This window comes from Salvelinus fontinalis, chromosome 23 (genome assembly GCF_029448725.1).
Source record: "Salvelinus fontinalis isolate EN_2023a chromosome 23, ASM2944872v1, whole genome shotgun sequence".
Lineage (NCBI taxonomy): Eukaryota > Metazoa > Chordata > Actinopteri > Salmoniformes > Salmonidae > Salvelinus > Salvelinus fontinalis.
The window spans coordinates 3,900,829-3,925,716 of record NC_074687.1 but is presented as its reverse complement, the minus strand read 5'-3'; the positions used below and the strand labels follow the sequence as shown (position 1 = coordinate 3,925,716).

Sequence of the window (24,888 nt, the reverse complement as noted above, 5' to 3'; positions counted from 1 at the left end):
TGATACAACAGACTTGGATTAGCTAACACAACGTGCCATTGGAACACATCAGTGATGGTTGCTGATAATGGGCCTCTGTACGGCTATGTAGATATTCCATAAAAAAAACAGCCTGTTCTAGCTTCAATAGTCATTTACAACATTAACAATGTCTACAATGTATTTCTGATCAATTTGATGTTAATTTAATGGACAAAATTTGCTTTTCTTTCAAAAACAAGGACATTTCTAAGTGACCCCAAACTTTTGAACGGTAGTGTAGCTCATTCTATTATTCTGGTTTAAATTTGTATTTTTTTGTGCCCAAATCCCTGACACTCTCATACACATGCACATATATATATACACACACACACACACACACACATACACACACACACACACACACACACACACACACACACACACACACACACACACACACACACACACACACACACACACACACACACACACACACACACACACACACACACACACACACACACACACACACACACACACACACACACTGTGATATACATAACATTATTTTCTGTTTCTGCAGACGGACACTGAATACGTCCAAAGCGTGGTGACCGGACTGGAGAAAGAGTGAGTGACCTCACTTCCTGTCCCCACCTCACACAGCTTCCTGTCTTGTGATGACTGTTTCCTGTCTGATAATTCCCCTGACGGTTTAGAGAGAACAGAAGGAGAATAACAAATCGTTTGTGTGTGTGTGTGTGTGTGTGTCTGTCTATCCCAGGTTTTCTACAGAGTTCAGTTCAGGTCTGTTGGAGGTGATCTCTCCTCCTGCCAGCTACTACCCTGATCTCAAAGACCTCAAAGAGACCTTCGGAGACTCCAGAGAGAGGGTCAGGTGAGGGGAAACACCCAGTAAACAGACATTTTTTCAGCCTGGAGCCCTGTCATCTCCTCTGTCCCTTTCAGCCTGGAGCCCTGTCATCTCCTCTGTCCCTTTCAGTCTGGAGCCCTGTCATCTCCTCTGTCCCTTTCAGTCTGGAGCCCTGTCATCTCCTCTGTCCCTTTCAGTCTGGAGCCCTGTCATCTCCTCTGTCCCTTTCAGTCTGGAGCCCAGTCATCTCCTCTGTCCCTTTCAGTCTGGAGCCCTGTCATCTCCTCTGTCCCTTTCAGCCTGGAGCCCTGTCATCTCGTCTGTCCCTTTCAGTCTGGAGCCCAGTCATCTCCTCTGTCCCTTTCAGTCTGGAGCCCTGTCATCTCCTCTGTCCCTTTCAGTCTGGAGCCCTGTCATCTCCTCTGTTCCTTTCAGTCTGGAGCCCTGTCATCTCCTCTGTCCCTTTCAGTCTGGAGCCCTGTCATCTCCTCTGTCCCTTTCAGTCTGGAGCCCTGTCATCTCCTCTGTCCCTTTCAGTCTGGAGCCCTGTCATCTCCTCTGTCCCTTTCAGTCTGGAGCCCTGTCATCTCCTCTGTTCCTTTCAGCCTGGAGCCCTGTCATCTCCTCTGTCCCTTTCAGTCTGGAGCCCTGTCATCTCCTCTGTCCCTTTCAGTCTGGAGCCCAGTCATCTCCTCTGTCCCTTTCAGTCTGTAGCCCTGTCATCTCCTCTGTCCCTTTCAGTCTGGAGCCCTGTCATCTCCTCTGTCCCTTTCAGTCTGGAGCCCAGTCATCTCCTCTGTCCCTTTCAGTCTGGAGCCCTGTCATCTCGTCTGTCCCTTTCAGCCTGGAGCCCAGTCATCTCCTCTGTCCCTTTCAGTCTGTAGCCCTGTCATCTCCTCTGTCCCTTTCAGTCTGGAGCCCAGTCATCTCCTCTGTCCCTTTCAGTCTGGAGCCCTGTCATCTCCTCTGTCCCTTTCAGTCTGGAGCCCTGTCATCTCCTCTGTCCCTTTCAGTCTGGAGCTCTGTCATCTCCTCTGTCCCTTTCAGTCTGGAGCCCTGTCATCTCCTCTGTCCCTTTCAGTCTGGAGCCCAGTCATCTCCTCTGTCCCTTTCAGTCTGGAGCCCTGTCATCTCCTCTGTCCCTTTCAGCCTGGAGCCCTGTCATCTCCTCTGTCCCTTTCAGCCTGGAGCCCAGTCATCTCCTCTGTCCCTTTTAGTCTGGAGCCCTGTCATCTCCTCTGTCCCTTTCAGTCTGGAGCCCAGTCATCTCCTCTGTCCCTTTCAGTCTGGAGCCCTGTCATCTCCTCTGTCCCTTTCAGTCTGGAGCCCTGTCATCTCCTCTGTCCCTTTCAGTCTGGAGCCCTGTCATCTCCTCTGTCCCTTTCAGTCTGGAGCCCAGTCATCTCCTCTGTCCCTTTCAGCCTGGAGCCCTGTCATCTCCTCTGTCCCTTTCAGTCTGGAGCCCAGTCATCTCCTCTGTCCCTTTCAGTCTGGAGCCCTGTCATCTCCTCTGTCCCTTTCAGCCTGGAGCCCTGTCATCTCCTCTGTCCCTTTCAGTCTGGAGCCCTGTCATCTCCTCTGTCCCTTTCAGTCTGGAGCCCTGTCATCTCCTCTGTCCCTTTCAGTCTGGAGCCCTGTCATCTCCTCTGTCCCTTTCAGTCTGGAGCCCTGTCATCTCCTCTGTCCCTTTCAGTCTGGAGCCCTGTCATCTCCTCTGTCCCTTTCAGCCTGGAGCCCTGTCATCTCCTCTGTCCCTTTCAGTCTGGAGCCCAGTCATCTCCTCTGTCCCTTTCAGCCTGGAGCCCTGTCATCTCCTCTGTCCCTTTCAGTCTGGAGCCCAGTCATCTCCTCTGTCCCTTTCAGCCTGGAGCCCAGTCATCTCCTCTGTCCCTTTCAGCCTGGAGCCCTGTCATCTCCTCTGTCCCTTTCAGCCTGGAGCCCTGTCATCTCCTCTGTCCCTTTCAGTCTGGAGCCCTGTCATCTCCTCTGTCCCTCTCAGTCTGGAGCCCTGTCATCTCCTCTGTCCCTCTCAGTCTGGAGCCCTGTCATATCCTCTGTCCCTTTCAGCCTGGAGCCCAGTCATCTCCTCTGTCCCTTTCAGTCTGGAGCCCTGTCATCTCCTCTGTCCCTTTCAGCCTGGAGCCCAGTCATCTCCTCTGTCCCTTTCAGCCTGGAGCCCTGTCATCTCCTCTGTCCCTCTCAGTCTGGAGCCCTGTCATCTCCTCTGTCCCTTTCAGTCTGGAGCCCTGTCATCTCCTCTGTCCCTTTCAGCCTGGAGCCCTGTCATCTCCTCTGTCCCTCTCAGTCTGGAGCCCTGTCATCTCCTCTGTCCCTTTCAGTCTGGAGCCCTGTCATCTCCTCTGTCCCTTTCAGTCTGGAGCCCTGTCATCTCCTCTGTCCCTTTCAGCCTGGAGCCCAGTCATCTCCTCTGTTCCTTTCAGCCTGGAGCCCAGTCATCTCCTCAGTCCCTTTCAAGCTGGAACCCTGTTTGAATCTGTAAACAATCAGAGGAAGTTTCTCCGTCTTTCATCTTTATCTGGTGACTAACATTGGGAAACTTTCAAATAACGTCCACACCCCGCCACTTTGTCACCTCTCCAGCCCAGCTCCCCTGCTCACACCCCATTGAAAATGACTTTGTTCTGGCTAATGTTCGTGAATGTGTCACGTCCGTTGGGCATTGCTAGTGACATGATGGAGAGGCGGGATGGAGGAGTGGGCCAGGTACTCAGTATTCCACAGGCATCCCTCAAAGTGAGCTCAAGGTCGATTGCATTCTTCCCTCTCTCTCCCACCCTCCCCTTTTCCCTCTCTCTCCCACCCTCCCCTTTTCCCTCTCTCTCCCACCCTCCCCTTTTCCCTCTCTATCCCAGCCTCCCCTTCCCTCTCTCTCCCAGCCTCCCCTTCCCTCTCTCTCCCAGCCTCCCCTTTTCCCTCTCTCTCCCACCCTCCCCTTTTCCCTCTCTCTCCCACCCTCCCCTTTTCCCGCTCTCTCCCACCCTCCCCTTTTCCCTCTCTCTCCCACCCTCCCCTTTTCCCTCTCTCTCCCACCCTCCCCTTTTCCCTCTCTCCCACCCTCCCCTTTTCCCTCTCTCTCCCACCCTCCCCTTTTCCCTCTCTCTCTCTCCCACCCTCCCCTTTTCCCTCTCTCTCTCTCCCACCCTCCACTTCCCTCTCTCTCCGACCTTCACTGCTGTTGGAACATCTTTCTCTTAAACTTCTGTATTTTTTTTGATAGTAGGACATGAAAAATGGTTCAAATACCACAATTCATGCACACACTTCTTTCTATTCAGCGGTACTGTAGTTAGGCCTTGGCTCCACCCAGTTTATCAAGAGGTTTACCATTCAAATAAATGATTACCATTATGTTGTTATGTAATTAGACTGGTAAAAACGAAGTTGAATTGATTGTATGATTTGTTTAATTTATTCATTAATGCATACACGGCTGTCTCTGAATTTTTTTATTTTATTTAAAACATTTCAAATGTACTGATATTGAACTCAAAAGATGGCCACTGATTGAACAGAGCAGTAGCTGGTAACTGTCTGGATCAAGTACCATTCTGTGACTGGCTAATATGCCTTATTTTTTTGCCGTGGTATCGTGTATCGAGTATTGTGATACTTAACCTGGTATCGGTATCACAGTGATGGTATCGTGTATCGAGTATTGTGATACTTAACCTTGTATCGGTATCACAGTGCTGGTATCGTGTATCGAGTATTGTGATACTTAACCTGGTATCGGTATCACAGTGCTGGTATCGTGTATCGAGTATTGTGATACTTAACCTGGTATCGGTATCACAGTGCTGGTATCGTGTATCGAGTATTGTGATACTTAACCTGGTATCAGTATCACAGTGCTGGTATCGAGTATTGTGATACTTAACCTGGTATCAGTATCACAGTGCTGGTATCGTGTATCGAGTATTGTGATACTTAACCTGGTATCGGTATCACAGTGCTGGTATCGTGTATCGAGTATTGTGATACTTAACCTGGTATCGGTATCACAGTGCTGGTATCGTGTATCGAGTATTGTGATACTTAACCTGGTATCGGTATCACAGTGCTGGTATCGAGTATTGTGATACTTAACCTGGTATCGGTATCACAGTGCTGGTATCGTGTATCGAGTATTGTGATACTTAACCTGGTATCAGTATCACAGTGCTGGTATCGTGTATCGAGTATTGTGATACTTAACCTGGTATCGGTATCACAGTGCTGGTATCGTGTATCGAGTATTGTGATACTTAACCTGGTATCGGTATCACAGTGCTGGTATCGTGTATCAAGTATTGTGATACTTAACCTGGTATCGGTATCACAGTGATGGTATCGTGTATCGAGTATTGTGATACTTAACCTGGTATCAGTATCACAGTGCTGGTATCGTGTATCGAGTATTGTGATACTTAACCTGGTATCGGTATCACAGTGCTGGTATCGTGTATCGAGTATTGTGATACTTAACCTGGTATCAGTATCACAGTGCTGGTATCGTGTATCGAGTATTGTGATACTTAACCTGGTATCGGTATCACAGTGCTGGTATCGTGACAACACTACTCTTGCTCTATAATTCTATCTTTCTTTCTTACTCTCTTTTCCTTTCTCTTCTTCTCTCTTCCACCTTCTTTTCGCTCTCTCCCTCCTCACTCTGTTTTATCTCTACCTCTTTCCTCTGCACACCCCTCCTTCTGTCTGATCGATGTTGTCATATCATCCCTTCTCTCTCTCGCTCTTCTAGAAATGGTTTATCGCTTTCATTTGTTCTCTCTCCCTCTGTTTTCTCTGGCTTTCTCTCCCTCTGTTTTCTCTGGCTTTCTCTCCCTCTGTCTCTGTGTCCCATGTGAAATCAGTGTTCATCCAACGAGACCACACATCTTTGTTATTTTTAAAAAGGTATTTATTTATTTCACCTTTATTTAACCAGGTAGGCTAGTTGAGAACAAGTTCTCATTTACAACTGCAACCTGGCCAAGATAAAGCAAAGCAGTTCGACACATTCAACAACACAGAGTTACACATGAAATAAACAAACATGCAGTCAATAATACAGTAGAAAAGTCTATGTACAGTGTGTGCAAATGAGGAAGATAAGAGAGGTAAGGCAATAAATAGGCCATGGTGGTGAAGTAAATACAATAAAGCAAGTAAAACACTGGAATGGTAGATTTGACAGTAGATGAGTGTGCAAAGTAGAAATACTGGGGTGCAAAGGAACAAAATAAATAAATACAATAGGGGAAGCGTAGTTGTTTGGGCTATTTATAGATGGGCTATGTACAGGTGCAGTGATTTGTGAGCTGCTCTGACAGCGTGTGCATGCTCAGTGTGCTTTTTATTTTTAAATTTTTAAAGGCAAGTCAGTTAAGAACAAATTCTTATTTTCAATGACGGCCTAGGAACAATGGGTTAACTGCCTTGTTCAGAGGCAGAACAACAGATTTTTACATTGTCAGCTTGGGGATTCGATCTTGCAACCTTTCGGTTACTGGCCCAACACTCTAACCACTAGGCTACCTGCTTCATTCTATAGTTAGAGGACTCCTGATATCTCCAGGAGTGATAAGTATCATTTTCATCTTGTTGTTTAGTACTGTCTAGGGCCATCTACTTTTTAAGGGTCCACACCACTCTCTCAATTAAGTATCTTACCTAGTTGTTTTCGGATTATCTCATTTAGCTTTTTTGTAGTTCTTTAGTCAACTATGTGTGTGTTTTCTGTACCTGTTTGCTCCTCTCACTGTAGGATTTACAGACACTCCCCACCCCTTAGCTGCAACCCTTCTAATTTAATCTACCCTGCGTACACAACCCATGTGGAATCCCTGGAACTGGCGATCTGCGGTCAAGAACGCTGAGTTCATCTCAGCCTATGCTGCCCTTCAGTCCCTAGACCTTTTGGCCCTGATGGAGACATGGATCAACCCAGAGAACCCTGCTACTCCAGCTGCTCTCTCTTCATCAGACTAAGTTTCAACGTATGCTCAGTACTGGTGTCCCCCAGGGCTCGGTCCTAGTCCCTCTCCTCTTCTCTCTATACACCAAGTCACTCAGCTCCATTATGTCCTCACATGGTCTCTCCTATCATTGCTATCTGGATGACACTCAACTACTTTTCTTTTTCCACCCTTCTGACACCCAGGTGGCGACACCCATCACTACGTGCAGATATCTCCGCTTGGATGACGTCCCACCACCTCAAGCTCAACCTTGACAGGACGGAGCTGCTCTTCCTCCCACTGAAGGCCTGTCCACTCCAAGACCTCTTCATCACAGTTGACAACTCCACAGTGTCCCCCTTCCAGAGTGCAAAGAACCTTGATGTGACCCTTGATGTGGCCACTGTTCCACCCCTTGTGTATTGCGCTGTCATGGTGTATTGATGAACAAGAAATTGTTCTCTGCAAACAACATCTGCAAACATCACAGCAGTCACTCACTCCTGTAGGTTCATGCTCTACAACATCTGTAGAGTACGACGCTACATCACACAGGAAGTGGTGCAGGTCCTAATTCAGGCGCTTGTCATCTTCCATCTGGACTGCTGCTACTCACTGTTGGCTGGGCTCTCGGCTTGTGCCATCAAATCCCTGCAATTTATCCAGAACGCCGCGGCCTGCCTGGTGTTCAATTTTCCAAAAATTTCCCAAGTCACCCCGCTCCTCCGCACACACCACTGACTTCCAGTCAAAGCTTACATCCACTACAAGACTTGCCTATGGGGCAGGAAGAGGAACCTTAAGGCTATGCTCAAACCCTACACCCCAACCCGAGTACTCCGTTCTGCCACCTCTGGTCTGCTGGCTCTCCCACTCTCCGGGAGGGCAGCTCCCGCTCAGCCCAGTCCAAGCTCTTCTCTGTCCTTGCACCCCGGTGGTGGAACCAGCTTCCCCCTGAAGCTAGGACAGCAGAGTCCTTGCCCATCTTCCTGAAAACTTCTGAAACCCTACCTCTTCAAAGAGTATCTTAAATAATCCCACAGCACCCCCTCCTCACCCACCAACAAAAACACTTTCCTTTCCTGAACTAACGCTCACACTTTTCCCCCTTACTAGCTGTGACTTTGCTGATAACTGCATTATTGAGGAACATGTACATACTATGACTGAGATATGTGGTTGTCCCACCTAGCTGAATGCACTAACTGGAAGTCGCTCTGGGTTAGAGAAGCCTTTATTCTTCCCACTATTCTTCACAAGCCTTTATTCTTCCCACTCCCCTCACATCAGAAATGTGTTGATGTTCTTTCTTTCTTTCTCTCTTTCTTTCACAGTGTTTGAACTCAGTCTGATGTGTGCCTGTTGTGTGTTGCCCTTTGTAAGCACAATTATTTTTCATGGGGCTCATTGAATATGAATGAGAAGCCCCCTGGACTCCCTGCTGCTGGAAAGGTGGAAAGATTAACACAACTGTGTGTGTGTGTGTGCGCACGCCTCTGAGTGCATGGTAAACAGAGCTCATTAGAGCCACTTATAGCAAGAATTGACTGTACCTACTGCCCACCTGCTGTGTGTGTGCCAACCTCAACACCTGCTGTCAGGCAGTGATGTGTACACCTGCTCCCTCCAGCCACCATGCATCAGTCATTTAGCAACAGGGTAGGAGGAAATTATTCCTAATCGTGTGTGTGTTGTAGATGGCGGACCAAGCAGAATCTGGACTATTCCTTCCTCATGATGTATGCTGTGAGCAAAGGAGTCTACTATGTCCAGGTATGTACATCCTTGTAACACACACACACACACACATTCCGCCCCTAGCCCTATTAAAACTGCGTACCCATGGCAACATGTTAGAATGTGCCCGGCAGGAGCAGTATGTGTCTGGTGCAGAGTTGTAGTACACCTAGTACCAACACACACACACACACACACACACACACACACACACACACACACACTTACTTCAGGATCAGAGGATTCGTTACCACGGAAACAGTGATGAGTCTGCAGTTTGGAACAATACGTTCCCAATTTGGGCATGTTCTTTACATCAAACAGGGTCATTTGCAATTGTGTGTGGGTCAGAAGAGCAGGACGGAGAGAGATGGAGTTGCATGCTCTTTTGTCAGAGTTGGGCAGTATTTTCTCCTCCTTGTGAAGATCAGAGCTACTGTGATACTGTACAAGATGTTCTGTCTGTTATATCATACCACCTGCTGATCCCCCCCTCATTCCCATAGATCACAAGCATACATAGATATAATGAGCTACCACATTAAATCTCATCTCGTCTTCTGTTAACCCTATCTGTCTTTTGTTTGTTTGTGTTCTGGTTGATGTTTTAATGTTCCATTCTGTGTTGACGTTGTCTCCAGGGGATGACAGAGGTACTGAGTGCTGTCATTAACACTGTGTAGTTGACTTTACTGTTGTAGGCCATAGACATCATAGTGCCTATAGAATGTACACAACCATAGACCTCATGTACAGCGCATTCAGAAAGTATTTAGACCCCTTGACTTTTTCCACATTTTGTTACGTTACAGCCTTATTCTAAAATTGATTGAAAAAATATATCATCAATCTACACACAATATGTTTTTAGATTTTTTTTTTAGCAAAGAAATTAAAAACAGATATACCCCTTTTCTATGAGACTCGAAATTGAGCTCAGGTGCATCCTGTTTCCATTGATCATCCTTGAGATGTTTCTACAACTTCATTGGAGTTCACCTGGGGTAAATTCAATTGATTGGACATGATTTGGACAGACACACACCTGTCTATATAGCAGTTGACAGTGCATGTCACAGCAAAAACCAAGCCATGAGGTCGAAGGAATTGTCCGTAAAGCTCAGAGACAGGATTGTGTCGAGGCACAGATCTGGGGAAGGGTACCAAAAAATGTTTGCAGCATTGAAGGTCCCCAAGAACACAGTGGCCTCTATCATTCTTAAATTTAAGAAGTTTGGAACCACCAAGACTCTTCCTAGAGCTGGCCGCCCGGCCAAACTGAGCAATTGGGGGAGAAGGGCCTTGGTCAGGGGGGTGACCAAGAACCCGATGGTCACTCTGACAGAGCTCCAGAGTTCCTCTGTGGAGATGGAAGAACCTTCTAGAAGGACAACCATCTCTGCAGCACTCCACCAAACAGGCCTTTATGGTAGAGTGGCCAGACAGAAGCCACTCCTCAGTAAAAGGCACAACAGCCCGCTTGGAGTTTGCCAAAAGGCACCTAAAGGACTCAGACCTGATGAAACAAGATTCTCTGGTCTGATGAAACCAAGATTTAACTTTTTGGCCTGAGTGCCAACCATCATGTCTAGAGGAAACCTGGCACTATCCCTACAGTGAAGCATGGTGGTGACAGCATCATGCTGTGGGGATGTTTTTCAGCGGCAGGGACTGGGAGTCAGGATCAAGGGAAAGATGAACAGAGCCAAGTACATAGAGATCCTTGATGAAAACCTGCTCCAGAGCGGACCTCCGACTGGGTCGAAGGACAACGACCCCAGGCACACAGCCAAGACAACGCAGGAGTGGCTTCGGGACAAGTCTCTGAATGTCCTTGAGTGGCCCAGCCAGAGCCCGGACTTGAACCTGATCAAACAGGAACGCTCCACATCTAACCTGACAGCTTGAGAGGATCTGCAGAGAAGAACGGGAGAAACTCCCCAGATACAGTTGTGCCAAGCTTGTAGCATCATACCCAAGAAGACTCGGCTGTAATAGCTGCCAAAGGTGCTTCAACAAAGTACTGAGTAAAGGGTCTGAAGACTTATGTAACTGTGATATTATTTACAATCATTTCAAAAAACCTGTTTTTGCTTTGTCATTATGGGGTATTGTGTGTCGATTTTATGAGGGGGGATTATTATATTATTATTATTACTTTAAGCACCAGCTGTCAGAGCAGCTCATAGATTACTGCACCTGTACATAGCCCATCTATAATTTAGCCCAAACAACTACCTCTTTACCTACTGTATTTATTTATTTATTTTGCGCCTTTGCACCACATTATTTCTATCTCTACTTTGCACATTCTTCCACTGCAAACCAACCATTCCAGTGTTTTTACTTGCTATATTGTATTTACTTCGCCACCATGGTCTTTTTTATATTTTTATTTATTTATATATATATTTTGTTTGCCTTCACCTCCCTTATCTCACCTCACTTGCTCACATTGTATATAGACTTATTTTTCACTGTATTATTGACTGTATGTTTGTTTTACTCCATGTGTAACTATGTGTTGTTGTATGTGTCGAACTGCTTTGCTTTATCTTGGCCAGGTCGCAATTGTAAATGAGAACGTGTTCTCAACTAGCCTACCTGGTTAAATAAAGGTGAAAAAAACAAAACAAAACAAAAATATATTTTTTGGCTTTAACATAAGAAAATGTGAAAAAAAAGTCTGAATACTTTCCGAATGCACTGTACCGAATGCAGTGTTTCTGTAGCCGCTATGCACAAGCTTAGCTCAGTGAGAGGGACTTGTATGGTGTTATGTTTGTCAGCTGTATGTGTGATGGCTGAACCCCTGCAAGCCTCTCACCTCACCAGTCACTCTTTCTCCCCCACCACACCACCTTCACCTCAGTTGGAGGATGACATTGTGGCCAAACCAAACTACTTTGCCACCATGAAGAACTTTGCCCTACAGCTCTCCTCTGAGGACTGGATGATCCTTGAGTTCTCCCAACTCGGCTTCATCGGTAACGCACATGAACACACACACATATACACACACACACGTGCACAGTCTGAACATTTAGCAACCCTTTCTTTGCATGGGCTGCGTCTCCATCGACTGCATGCACCGATGTCGGCCTTCCGCATATGTGGTGGAAGGTGGCAGAGCTACAACGTTTGTCAGACCAGGAGCCATCCTGAAAATTGGCCTTCTAACGAAATGTCTGTACTGTCCGAACGGTTCGGGCTATAAACGAATGACATCACCATCGAAAGCAGAGACAATCACGAACACGTAGTTTTGCCCTACGACACCCACGAGCCTCACAAAGCTCGTCTGAAACTAACCCGGTACCAGTTAAAAATATTAATGGCAGTACGTCAGTACCAACGTAAAAAAAAGGGGTTAAAGCTGCAATATCTATCTTTTTGGGCGTCCTGACAAAATTCACATAGAAGTGTGAGTTATATAGATCTGTATTCTCATTGAAAGCAAGTCTAAGAAGCTCGGCAGGTAGCCTAGGGGTTAGAGCGTTGGGCAAGTAACCGAAAGGTTGCTGGATCAAATCCCTGGGCTGACAAGGTAAAAATCTGTTGTTCTGACCCTGAGCAAGGCAGTTAACCCACTGTTCCCCGGGCCCTGAGCAAGGCAGTTAACTGTTCCCCGGGCGCTGAATACTTGGATGTCGATTATGGCAGCCCCCCTCACCTCTCTGATTCAGAGAGGTTGGGTTAAATGCGGAAGACACATTTCAGTTGAATGCATTCAGTTGTACAACTGACTAGGTATCCATATTTGTCTTTGTACACCAGCTTCAAACAGCTAAAAATACAATATTTTTGGTTATGGAAATATTTTTCACAGCGGTTTCGACGGTACAATGATTATCTACACGACTGCTTGTTTTGCAACCAGGAAATGGCACCACAAAAAAATCATACAAATAATTTTGGTATATATCTCCGATATGGGCTGACACTTCAAAACATACTTCCTCCCCAAAACATTTTTTGACTATCGTTTTTTTCTCCATAGATGAATATGTTATTCAATGTGTTTCTATGGGCTAATAGCAGTAAGGCCAAATTCAATGTTTCATCAAATAATCAAATAGCTTGGTATGACCATATTAAAACAATTCCATATGTTAGCTTAGTAGAAACCCAGGCCCTTAGACTCCAGTGGGTTATTAACGAACACTGACTGTCAGCTAAAATTACGGAACGTCAGCAAACATCAGGAGGCTTTTAGAGTGTAAAAAAACAAAGGTTTGAGTGGCCATCCCACTTAACATACTCCTTCTATGCGCTGTCTTCCACTCTCTATCTCGCTATCGATCCCCTAACCTCCCCATCTCCCTGTTTCACTCCCTCTTTCTCCTCTCCCTCTCTCTCCCCATCGACCTCTCCTCTGTCTCCCTCCCTCTCTCAGGTAAGATGTTCCAGGCTCCAGATCTCAACCTCATAGTAGAGTTTATCCTCATGTTCTATAAGGAGAAGCCCATTGATTGGCTACTGGACCACATCCTCTGGGTCAAAGTGTGTAACCCAGAGAAAGATGCGGTACGTAAAAACTGTGTGTGGGGAGGGGTTATCTTCAACTTTTTTTCACTATCTACCCTTTCTCCCTGCAGAAGCACTGTGAGAGGCAGAAGTCGAGTCTGCGTGTGCGGTTCAGGCCCTCTCTTTTTCAACATGTGGGGCTGCACTCCTCTCTGGCCGGAAAGATCCAGAAACTCACTGTGGGTCCCAAACCTCTCATCCTCTCTCTAGCACCCTCCCTCTCACCCTAGATCACTCTCTCTGCATCAGCCTTTTACCATATGTCCAAACACCACCTCCATCTACCCAAATATCTCCTCAACCCACCATACTAGGCCATGCTCACATCCCCCTGGTATGACCACTTCCGGTCATCTATGCTGCTGTCTCACTTCCACTTCCTGTTTAGGATAAGGACTTCCTGAAGCCCCTGCTCCATAAGATCCATGTGAACCCGCCTGCTGAGGTGTCCACATCTCTCAAGGTACAGCACCTTTAAATCATCCTCACAGACACCTTTCTGGCTTGACCTTCTTATGAGTTGAAAAATATATATTGTTTTAAAGCCCGTTTCACCATTGGCTTTTTATTTCAAAATGTAAGGTAGTACGATATTATTGTTTGATATAGTTATTTGTGAAGTAAGTTTGATATGTGTACTTATTTGTAAAGTATATTGAGATGTTTTGAATGCATTCAGCTGACTGTGCTGTGCTGTGCTGTGCTGTGCTGTGCTGTGCTGTGCAGGTGTACCAGGGCCACACTTTGGAGAAGACCTACCTGGGAGAAGACTTCTTCTGGGCCATCAATCCTACTGCTGGAGACTACGTCCTCTTCAAGTTTGACAAGCCCATCAGCATAGAAAGGTGCGGAGGGATATGGAGCTGTGCGTGTGCATTTCTGAGGGAAAAGAGATGTCGTGCCATACACACAATCTTCCTCTTCCACAAACTTAAGCATGCCTCTCTCTGGGGCTCAGTGTCTGCTAATGAGGGTGTTCTAAAATAAGAACTCCCAGGACACCCTGGGGGATTCTCAGAAAGAAAGAGCGGAAAGGGTTGGAAGGAGAAAGAAAGCACTAAGAAAGAGAGGTGGTGGAGGAAGGAGACAGAGATGAGGTGATGTGGATGGAATGGATGAGTAGAAAGAGGCTATAGAGGTGTTCGAGAAGTCAGGGAGATTCAGCGTGATTGACTGAGAGGGAAAAGAGACCAACTCATCGTTCTGTTTCATGTGTAGTGTTTCATGTGAATCAAATCAACATTTTATTTGTCACATGCGCCGAATACAACAGTGAAATGCTTACTTACAAATCCCTAAACCAACAATGCAGTTTTAAGAAAATACCAAAATAAAAGTAACAAATAATTAAAGAGCAGCAGTAAAATAACAATAGCGAGGCTATATACACGGGGTACCGGTACAGAGTCAATGTGCGGGGGCAACGGTTAGTCGAGGTAATCTGTATTAAAAAAATAAATAAATGTCAACCTTTATTTAACTAGGCAAGTCAGTTAAATACACATTCTTATTTACAATGACGGCTAAACCCGGACAAATTGTGCGCTGCCCAATGGGACTCCCAATCACGGCCGGTTGTGATACAGCCTGGATTTGAACCAGGGTGTCTGTAGTAACGCCTCAAGCACTAAGATACAATGCCTTAGACCGCTGCGCCACTCGGGAGCCCTATATGTTGGTAGAGTTATTAAAGTGACTATGCATACATAATAACAGAGAGTAGGAGCAGCATAGAAGAGGGTGGAGGGGCAATGCAAATAGTCTGGGTAGCCATTTGATTAGATGTTCAGGAGTCTTATGGTTTGGGGGTAGAAGCTGTTTAAAAGCCTCTTGTACCTAGACGTGGCGCTCCGGTACCGCTTGCCATGTGGTAGCAGAGAAAGCAGTCTATGACTAGGGTGGCTGGAGTCTTAAACAATTTTTAGGGCCTTCCTCTGACACCGCCTGGTATAGAGGTCCGGGATGGCAGGAAGTTTGGCCCCGGTGATGTACTGGGTCGTACGCACATACCAGGCAGTGATGCAACCCGTCAGGATGCTCTTGATGGTGCGGCTGCAGAACCTTTTGAGGATCTGAGGACCCATGCCAAATCTTTTCAGTCTCCTGAGGGGAAATAGGTTTTGTCGTGCCCTCTTCACGACTGTCTTTGTGTGCTTGGACCATATTAGTTTGTTGGGGATGTGGACGCCAAGGAACTTGAAGCTCTCAATCTGCTCCACTACAGACCCATCAATGAGAATGTGGGTGTGCTCGGTCCTCCTTTTCCTGTAGTCCACAGTAATCTTCTTTATCTTGATCACATTGAGGGAGAGGTTGTTGTCCTTGCATCACACAGTCAGGTTTCTGACCACCTCCCTATAGGCTGTCTCGTCATGGTAGGCCTGATCACCGACAAGCTGCAAACTTAATGATGGTGTTGGAGTCATGCCTACATGCAGAGGGAGGTGTTTAGTCCCAGGGTCCTTAGCTTAGTGATGGGCTTTGAGGGCACTATGTGTTGAACAGCATTCTCACATAGGTGTTCCTTTTGTCCAGGTATGAAAGGACAGTCTGGAGTGCAATAGAGATTGCATCATCTGTGGTTTTGTTGGGGTGGTATGCAAATTGGAGTGGGTCTAGGGTTTCTGGGATAATGGTGTTGTGAGCCATGACCAGCCTTTCAAAGCACTTCATGGCTACAGATGTGAGTGCTACGGGTCGGTAGTCATTTAGGAAGGTTACCTTAGTGTTCTTGGGCGCAGGGACTATGGTGGTCTGCTTGAAACAAGTTGGTATTACAGACTCAGACAGGGAGAGGTTGAAAATGTCAGTGAAGACATGTTGAGGTAATCCGTCTGGCCCTGCGGCCTTGTGAATGTTGAACTGTTTAAAGGTCTTACTCACATCGGCTGTGGAGAGCGTGATCACACAGTCGTCCGGAACAGCTGATGCTCTCATGCATGTTTCAGTGTTACTTGCCTCGAAGCGAGCATAGAAGTTATTTAGCTCGTCTGGTAGGCTCGTGTCATTGGGCAGCTCTCGGATGTGCTTCCTTTTGTAGTCTGTAATAGTTTGCAAGCCCTGCCACATCCGATGAGCGTTGGAGCCGGTGTAGTACGATTCGATCTTAGTCCTGTATTGATGCTTTGCCTGTTTGATGGTTTGTCAGAGGTTATAGCAGGATTTCTTACAAGCTACCGGGTTAGAGTCCCGCTCCTTGAAAGCGGCAGCTCTACCCTTTTAGCTCAGTGCAGATGTTGCCTGTAATCCATGGCTTCTGATTGGGGTATGTACGTACAGTCACTGTGGGGACGATGTCATCGATGCACTTATTGTTGAAGCCAGTGACTGATGTGGTGTATTCCTCAATGCCATCGGAAGAATCCCGGAACATGTTCCAGTCTGTGATGGCAAAACAGTCCTGTAGTTTAGCATCTGCTTAATCTGACCACTTTTTTATAGACCGAGTCACTTGTGCTTCCTGCTTTAGTTTTTGCTTGTAAGCAGAAATCAGGAGGATAGAATTATGGTCAGATTTACCAAATGGGGGATGAAAGAGAGCTTTGTACGCGTCTCTGTGGAGTAAAGGTGGTCAAGTTTTTTCCCCTCTGGTTGCACATTTAACATGCTGATAGAAATGAGGTAAAACTGATTTAAGTTTCCCTGCATTAAAGTCCCCGGCCACCAAGAGTGCCGCCTCTGGATGAACGTTTTCTTGTTTGCGGTATACACCTAATTGAGTGCAGTCTTAGACAGCTACAAAAAATACAGATGAAAACTCTCTAGGTAGATAGTGTGGTCTACAGCTTATCATGATATACTCTACCTCAGGTGAGCAAAACCTAGAGACTTCCTTAGATATCGCGCACCAGCTGTTGTTTACAAATATACATAGACCGCCACCCCTTGTCTTCCTAGAGGCTGCTGTTCTATCCTGCCGATAACCTGCCAGCTGTATGTTATAAATGTCGTCGTTCAGCCATGACACATTGAAACATAAGATATTAGTTTTTAATGTCCCGTTGGTAGGATATACGTGCTTTTAGTTCGTCCCATTTATGTTTCTGGTTCGTGTGTAGGGTTTCTGTTTAATGTGTTTTGTTTCGGTCTGTCGCAGCCAGTGACGTCTCGTGTTTGTGTCTGGGCTTGATTTGCACAAATTAGCCAGCCAGGGTACCATTGTACTGATGAAATTTCATTATCAGCTGTGTGAAGGGTCTCGTGTGTGTGTGTGTGTGTGTGTGTGTGTGTGTGTGTGTGTGTGTGTGTGTGTGTGTGTGTGTGTGTGTGTGTGTGTGTGTGTGTGTGTGTGTGTGTGTGTGTGTGTGTGTGTGTGTGTGCGCGCGCCACCGCTACCACAGGCTTGGTTTAAACATGTCAGATGTGTCGTTACAGAAAGCACAGCAAAATGTGTGACAGGACAGTGTTACGTGTAAGCAAGGTGTGAGTTTGCATATTCATGAGTGTGACATGTGATGTGAATTTGCATTAATAGTGTTATGTGATTGGCAGGTTCCTGTTCCGCAGTGGGAACCAGGAACACCCTGGAGACAGGATAGAGAACACCACTGTAGAGATACTGCCCTTCTCGGTAAGACGACAACATTCATACAATGCAAAGACATCATTCAGACAACGCAAAGACAACATTCAGACAACGCAAAGACAACATTCAGACAACGCAAAGACAACATTCAGACAACGCAAAGACAACATTCAGACAACGCAAAGACAACATTCAGACAACGCAAAGACAACATTCAGACAATGCAAAGACAACATTCAGACAATGCAAAGACAACATTCAGACAATGCAAAGACAACATTCAGACAATGCAAAGACAACATTCAGACAATGCAAAGACAACATTCAGACAATGCAAAGACAACATTCAGACAATGCAAAGACAACATTCAGACAATGCAAAGACAACATTCAGACAATGCAAACACAACATTCAGACAATGCAAACACAACATACAACAATGCAAAAACAGCATTCAGACAATGCAAAGACAGCATTTGGACGACACAGTGTGCAATAATGTGTCAATAGTCAGGGCACTTGTTTCTGATTGGTTTATTGATCCATCATCACTCAAATTGTCTATGTCAGTTATTGATTGGTTATTGACAGGATCATGAGCACAGTCTGCTCCATTCAATATCACTATCAGAGGCGGGAGATAAGCACTGTGCATCAGGGGAGGCTGCTGAGGGGAGGACGGCTCATAATAATTGCTGTAACGGAGTAAATAGAATGGTATCAAACACATAGTTTCTATGTTTGATGTCTTTGATACCATTCCACTAATTCCACTCCAGTCATTACCATGAGCCCGTCCTCCCCAATTAAGGAACCACCAAGCTCCTGTGGTGTGCATTATACTGTATGTTAGTGTTAACAAGGCTCTCTACCTACCTAGTGTGTGCATACCATTACCAACATAACCACAACATGTGTCTGTGTCTGAAGGAAACTGGACCTAAGTCCAAAGAGAAATACAAGCGAACTGATGACCGCTTCTACAGGATTGGTGAGTGGACCTGTACCAACCCTTGTATTCCGTTACCTTAGAACACATACACAGCCTGATTCAGATTACCCAGTCTCATTGTTCCTGCCACAGACTGATACACAATTTACAAACTGCCTGTCCAAAGGTCCTCAATCACAGCGCTCTCTCTCTCTCTCTCTCTCTCTTTCTCTTTCTCTTTCTCTCTCTCTTTCTCTCTCTCTCTCTCTCTCTCTCTCTCTCTCTCTCTCTCTCTCTCTCTCTCTCTAGGTCAATTTGAGAAGGGTGTGGCTGAGGGGGCTGTAGACACCTCGTTCAACCCGGTGGTGGCGCTGCGTCTCTCTGTCGTCAAAGACTCAGCTGTCTGGGCCATCCTCAGCGAGGTCAGCCAATCACACGCCATCATCTGTCCTTTAATATTTTATATCATGTTTATATTCTACCCAGCGGAATGTTATCCTGTATAACGAGAGCTATGTGTGACGGTTCTGTGTGTCTCTCTGTAGATTCACATAAAGAGGAGAGCAGGCTGACATAAAGCGGGGGGCCACATCAATCCTGGCCCCCGGCCCCGGGGTGCTCGCAGACGCACCTAAAACTGACTGACCAGGGGCCTTCTGCCACCTAGCAACCAGCAGTGACATCATCAGAGCGCACCAGAGCCGCTCCTCTCAGGGTTTCTGTCTAAGGGCGCTGTCACTCGATTGCTTTCTCTCTATTGCTGCCTATCCTTTCCTCGCTCTCTTGCTCTCTTTTTGCGTGAATGTGAATACTACTGTACAAAAAAGAGCCAGATATAAAATATCAGAAGTTATTTGGTGTCCGGAAGAAATCCGTTTCCAGCTCTGACTGTCGAGGTAACGCCGATGGCTTGTGACTCGGAGAGACACACCTCAGCTGATCTGAGAGGCTGATGTCACCAGGATGCTGGTGTTGTACATGCTGCTCTCTGCTCTATGTGCTCTTCGTCTCAGCCTCTCTGATCTGTTCCACTGAGGTATTGCACTCACTGGAGCTATAGTGGAGCCCCCTGCTGGTGATTGAAGTGACTGAAGAATGGCTCCATCGGCCTCAAAGACCTGTTGCTTTTTGTTCTTTTCCACAGAGTTGTGTGTTTTAGGTAAACAGCAGGTAATAAATAGACAAACAAGTTGTCAGTCTTTCTTATCGTGAAGATAACTGCCTTTATTACTTCCTTCTTTTGAAAGGGATTACAATGACAATGGCAAACGAAGCGGAAACTAAATGTGGTTCCCCATCTTTAAAGTGACAGGTCTGCCAAACTATGCCCTGGGTAGACGTCACCCATAGGTGCAGATCTTGGATCAGCTTGCCTTACTCAAGTCTCAACCCAAACCATTCTGGGCAAAACACCTGAAACCTACCTAAGATCTGTGTATGGGGCAGTTTGATCCAGTGGAGGCTGCTGAGGGGAGGACAGCTCTTAATAATGGCTGGAATTGAGCAAATGGAATGGCATCAAACACGTGGAAACATGTGTTTGATGTATTTGATACCATTCCATTGATTCCACTCCAGCCATTATCATGAGCCTGTCCTCCCCAATTAAGGTGCCACCAACCTCCTGTGGTTTCATTTTATTCCATGAAAAATCTTTGTGACTGAAGGAAACCACATCTATCTCTCTACTTCCTGTTTGACAGGAAGTCAGTCTGAAAGACCTCTAGTGTCCTTTAAGTGGTAAACTAATCAGACTTTGGCCTTGACTTTGCTCACCTGAAGGGATGTATTGCTATATTCATTTTATTATTATTATTACTACGACAATGACGACGTATGAAGGTGAATTAATTTATTTAAAATAAATCTTTAATTTGTACAAGAGGTTCAAAGAAAAAAATGATTTATGCTACGGTAGTTGATGTGTTCTTTTTGTTCCCGAAACAAGCTGCTTGGTATTCCATGTTGTCTTGTCCGCTGGTTGGTTGAGATAGAGGTTGAATCTAACTGCTGTTCCAGAGTCCGTTTTTGTATAACATTTCTCAGATGGTCAAAGTTAAAATGAAGGAGAGCTGACATCAGTACAGGCCTTAAGCCAGACATCCTGGCTGAGGTTGTGCTAGATCCATACCCATGTGCCTTTAAAGTCCTGCTCCACCATAATGAGTCCGGTGCAGAACTTCCCTTCATTCACTCCCTTCCCTCTACCCTACATTGACTCTTTTGAAGGGATTTGATTACGTGATACAAGATTTACAGATGACAGGGGTAACGGTTCCTCCATAACTCGCCACCAATTGTACAGTGTGACTCATGTTTACCATCAGCAATGGGGGATTCATTCACTTCATTTCATTTTGATGACTTCACTATATTGAAATGATATATTGAACTGATGATCAAATGCTATTTAGAACGTTGCACTGAGTTTTCAACTGACAGTTTTAAATGTTCCATTCTTTTTTGTTGTTGTTGCTGGGCTTTCATTTACCAACTCCCATTGGTTATGTCATTTTACACTTCTGACATCATCAGTGAGTTCTACCCCATGTGATGTCTGATTCTGTCCAATCATTTAATTGAAGACTGCTGGCAGTGGTTAGACAGGATGTTGCATTTATTCTATGCGCCATCTAGTTGCAGAAGGATGCATGTATACCAGTGGAGGCTGCTGAGGGGAGGACGGCTCATAATAATGTCTGGAACAGAGCAAATGGAATGGCATCAAACACATAGAAACCATGTTTGATACCATTCCACTAATTCTGTTTCAGCTGTTACCACGAGCCCGTCCTCCCCAATTCAGGTGCCATTAACCTGTAATGCTGACGGCCACGCTCCCCTGGGGGGCATCTTGTCTACTCTGATTGTAGCTGTACAGAAAAGCTATTTGCATTGCTCTTTGATTCATAGGTTCAGGATAGGTCACAAAAATAATTCATGAGAAATGTTTATACAATAAGAGATTTGATGAAGATTTCGTTTTTCTTTCAAAATTCCATCCACGTGAGAGAAGATTGATCGTTTTGATTGGGAGTGCTATTTTAAATGTCAAAGATGTGTATGCACGCATGTCCAATTCTAAATCGTCCCCTACATCACAGCACTTAATGTTGATCTAGTAGGGTTGGACAACTACAGTATAAGGAACAATCCTACCCAATCCTTTAAATTAAAAACTCCTAGGTAGGATAAAGACTAGGGGTGGATTTGGGCAACACTTTCGAAACCGGACCACTTTGTACCAGGTTTGTTTGTCTGTAAATGTCCTTTATTTATTGTGTGATTGATTGATGTGTCAACTTTTTAAATGGAGCTGGCCCCTCCCCTGAGCCCCCTGGTCAAACCAGACCCTCTCGCTCACACCTGGGCCTTTATTTAAGTAGTGTAACGGATTAGAACCTTCAGATAGAAATCTATTCTGTAGATCCGATATGATTCTCTGTGTAGAAATGGGAATCGTGCCAGATCTATACATTACATTTCTATCTGCAACGTTCTAGCGAAGGATTTGCAACCTCCTGAATTAAAACCTCTTAAGGTGGAGGACGGCTTGAGCAGAGGGGAACACAAACTGTGTTTCTCACTAGTTTAAAGGGGGTTTCTTCCATCCTTTTTTTGTGCCCTTCATCCACGCTTATCTAAGATTGTATAGAAAAGCAATATGGAGGTTAGCCTATTATTGAGTCGCTTGCCTAGACCCTAGAGGTAGATGAAAGAAAAGAGACAGCAAGACTATGAAGACAGTCAGGCTCACCCCACCCCTGCCTGCTTCCACCTTCTCTGTTCTCCCCATCAGGTCATGTCATGTGCCTTCATCACTATATTAGTATATCTGCCTCTGATGATTTTTACATGGACATCGTTGAAATAAATCCAAATGGTTGATACAATTCACACCCATCTGTTTTCTGCCTTGGTTTCATTATTTCACATAATTCACTGTCTGATGGGAGAATGCCTCATTTCCATCAGCCACACATTCCTATAGAGCCAACCGGCTAGGTTAAAAAATAAATCAAGAGAAAGTACATGTTCAAACTCTCCTAATTTCGCCGAAACGTACAAAAACTACAAACACTCCCAGCATGCATATAGTTCAATTTTTGTATTCCCAGGATACTTTGCGAATCAAATATGGTGGCTTGCATTACAACGTTCATGTAACATACTGTAAAATATATTGTTTAAGTCTAAATTTCTTGCGTAATTGTCTTAAATGTAAGTGCAGCACAATGCCTAAATTCTACGAGGACAAAGAGGAGGACGGCAGGGCATGCTCAGGAATCAGGGAGGACTTCAAGGCATGTCTCCTTCAACACGACTGCGTTGTAAAGGTAACGTTATGGAAAATGTGATATTCCCTTTCATCTGAGGTTATGGTTTGCTAGCTAATATTATGCTTTACAGTTTTACTTGTATAACATCCCTAATTTCAAAGCGTAGGACTACCTTAAATTGTAAATTATGGCTTGTTGGTTGGTTGAGCCACACTTCCATTAAAAAAGAAAAGTGCAGCGCTTTCTACACCTGATCGTTCTGAATATTGATGCATGTGTTGTGTGGTCAACGTAAACGGTGAGAATGATCAATAACATATCAAAACACCAGTCTTGGTACAAACGTGTTTGACTAACTCCATGGTGTCCATTCCTGCAGGAGGGGAAGATGCCCAGTCAGTGTCTGAAGGAGGGCCACTGTAAAGCACTGCAGACCTCTTTCTTCGAGTGCAAGAGATCCATGGTGAGGTCACCAGTCATCACTGACATCAATGACATTCATTCAACACTTGGCAAATCCTTATGTATGGAACTGACTTGTTTCTGATCTTTCCCTCTATTTCTACAGTTAGATAACCGGTCCAGATTCAGGGGAAGGAAAGGCTACTGATGGACCAAAGTTGAACACCTCTGCAACACTCACAGCACTGAAAGGATTAATTGTGAATAGTAGCAAAACTAACTTAAAGGGTTCCAAATGGGGGTTGTATTTTATTATGCTAACTTCACTTGATTTGAGGTGGTTCTGTAGAGAAAATATATGCTCTGCAAATAGGTATGTTGGACTTATTACCATCCTGAAGTGATGAGTGAGTCTGTGAATAGGCCTACCACAATTCAAACCATAGACACTTGTAAGTGTGTGGAAGAATGCTGGGCTGCTCTTCTGTTTCCATGTTCTGAAATGAGCGAACTTCAAGGAACTCTAAAGCAGGACTTTCAGCTCTCCCCTTGGCTGTTCTGATGATTGACAGACTGCTAAATTGGGCCTCTGTTTTGAACAACTGTAATAAATGTGTCATTGAACAGATGAAGTGTTTGCGAATGTGCTTAAAGTGTGTCATAATGGAGTCTTCAATGCACGCAACTGCTGGTATGAGTTTAATTTACATTAGATTTATTTTATTCCAGTTTTATTTTGACTGGCAGTACTGTAAAAATACATGGTATCATTCCTACAGACCTGAGTGAACAGCAATATTAATGAAAATGGGGACATACAAATATTACATAAGAAATTATATGAAATGTATTTAAACTCCTTCATGAATGTAGGTAAAAGGGTCGTTCAGATTTCTATGTACACTAATACAAAAAATGTATTCATTTAGCATACTCTCTTATCCAGAGCGACGTACAGGAGCATTTAGGGTTAATCAATCAAATGTATTTATAAAGCCCTTCTTACATCAGCTGATGTCACAAAGTGCTGTACAAAAACTCAGCCTAAAACCCCAAACAGTAAGCAATGCAGGTGTAGAAGCACGGTGGCTAGGAAAAACGCCCTAGAAAGGCCGGAACCTAGAGAGGAACCAGGTTATGAGGGGTGGCCAGTCCTCTTCTGGCTGTGCCTGGTGGAGATAACACACCATAGCCAAGATGTTCAAATGTTCATAGATGACCAGCAAGTGCAACAGGTCAGCACCTCAGGAGTAAATGTCAGTTGGCTTTTCATAGCCGATCATTCAGAGTATTTCTAATGCACCTGCTGTCTCTAGATAGTTTAAAACAGCAGGTCTGGGACAGGTAGCATGTCCGGTGAACAGGTCAGGGTTCCATAGCCGCAGGCAGAACAGTTGAAACTGGAGCAGCAGCACGACCAGGTGGACTGGGGACAGCAAGGAGTCATCAGGCCAGGTAGTCCTAGGGCTCAGGTCCTCCAAGAGAAAGCGCGAGAGAGAAAAAGAGAATTAAAGAGCATACTTAAATTCACACAAGACACCGGATAAGACAGGAGAAATACTCCAGATATAACAGACTAACCCTAGCCCCCCTGACACAAACTATTGCAGCATAAATACTGGAGGCTGAGATAGGAGGGGTCGGAGACACTGTGGCCCCGTCCGACGATACCCCCAGACAGGGCCAA

The 24,888-nt window shown here is 45.4% G+C and overlaps 2 protein-coding genes across 2 annotated transcripts in view; both read left to right on the top strand.

The window, feature by feature from the left end:
• Positions 1-22,422, top strand: part of LOC129820733 (alpha-1,3-mannosyl-glycoprotein 4-beta-N-acetylglucosaminyltransferase A-like) — a 104,747-nt gene extending 82,325 nt beyond the window's left edge. The window contains exons 6-17 of the mRNA XM_055877647.1: positions 548-594; positions 749-862; positions 8,496-8,571; positions 11,408-11,522; positions 12,932-13,062; positions 13,134-13,241; positions 13,451-13,525; positions 13,789-13,907; positions 17,554-17,632; positions 18,519-18,579; positions 18,829-18,941; positions 19,065-22,422. Of these exons, the coding sequence (XP_055733622.1) occupies positions 548-594; positions 749-862; positions 8,496-8,571; positions 11,408-11,522; positions 12,932-13,062; positions 13,134-13,241; positions 13,451-13,525; positions 13,789-13,907; positions 17,554-17,632; positions 18,519-18,579; positions 18,829-18,941; positions 19,065-19,091 (1,065 nt within the window). The 3' untranslated portion in view covers positions 19,092-22,422. The remainder of the gene's footprint in view (positions 1-547; positions 595-748; positions 863-8,495; positions 8,572-11,407; positions 11,523-12,931; positions 13,063-13,133; positions 13,242-13,450; positions 13,526-13,788; positions 13,908-17,553; positions 17,633-18,518; positions 18,580-18,828; positions 18,942-19,064) is intronic.
• A 94-nt stretch (positions 22,423-22,516) lies between these two features.
• Positions 22,517-23,829, top strand: LOC129820734 (cytochrome c oxidase assembly factor 5). The gene is made up of 3 exons (XM_055877649.1): positions 22,517-22,856; positions 23,179-23,262; positions 23,368-23,829. Exons 1-3 carry the CDS (start codon positions 22,608-22,610, stop codon positions 23,407-23,409), a joined length of 375 nt encoding a protein of 124 aa, XP_055733624.1. The 5' UTR covers positions 22,517-22,607; the 3' UTR covers positions 23,410-23,829.
• The last annotated feature ends 1,059 nt before the right edge of the window (positions 23,830-24,888 follow it).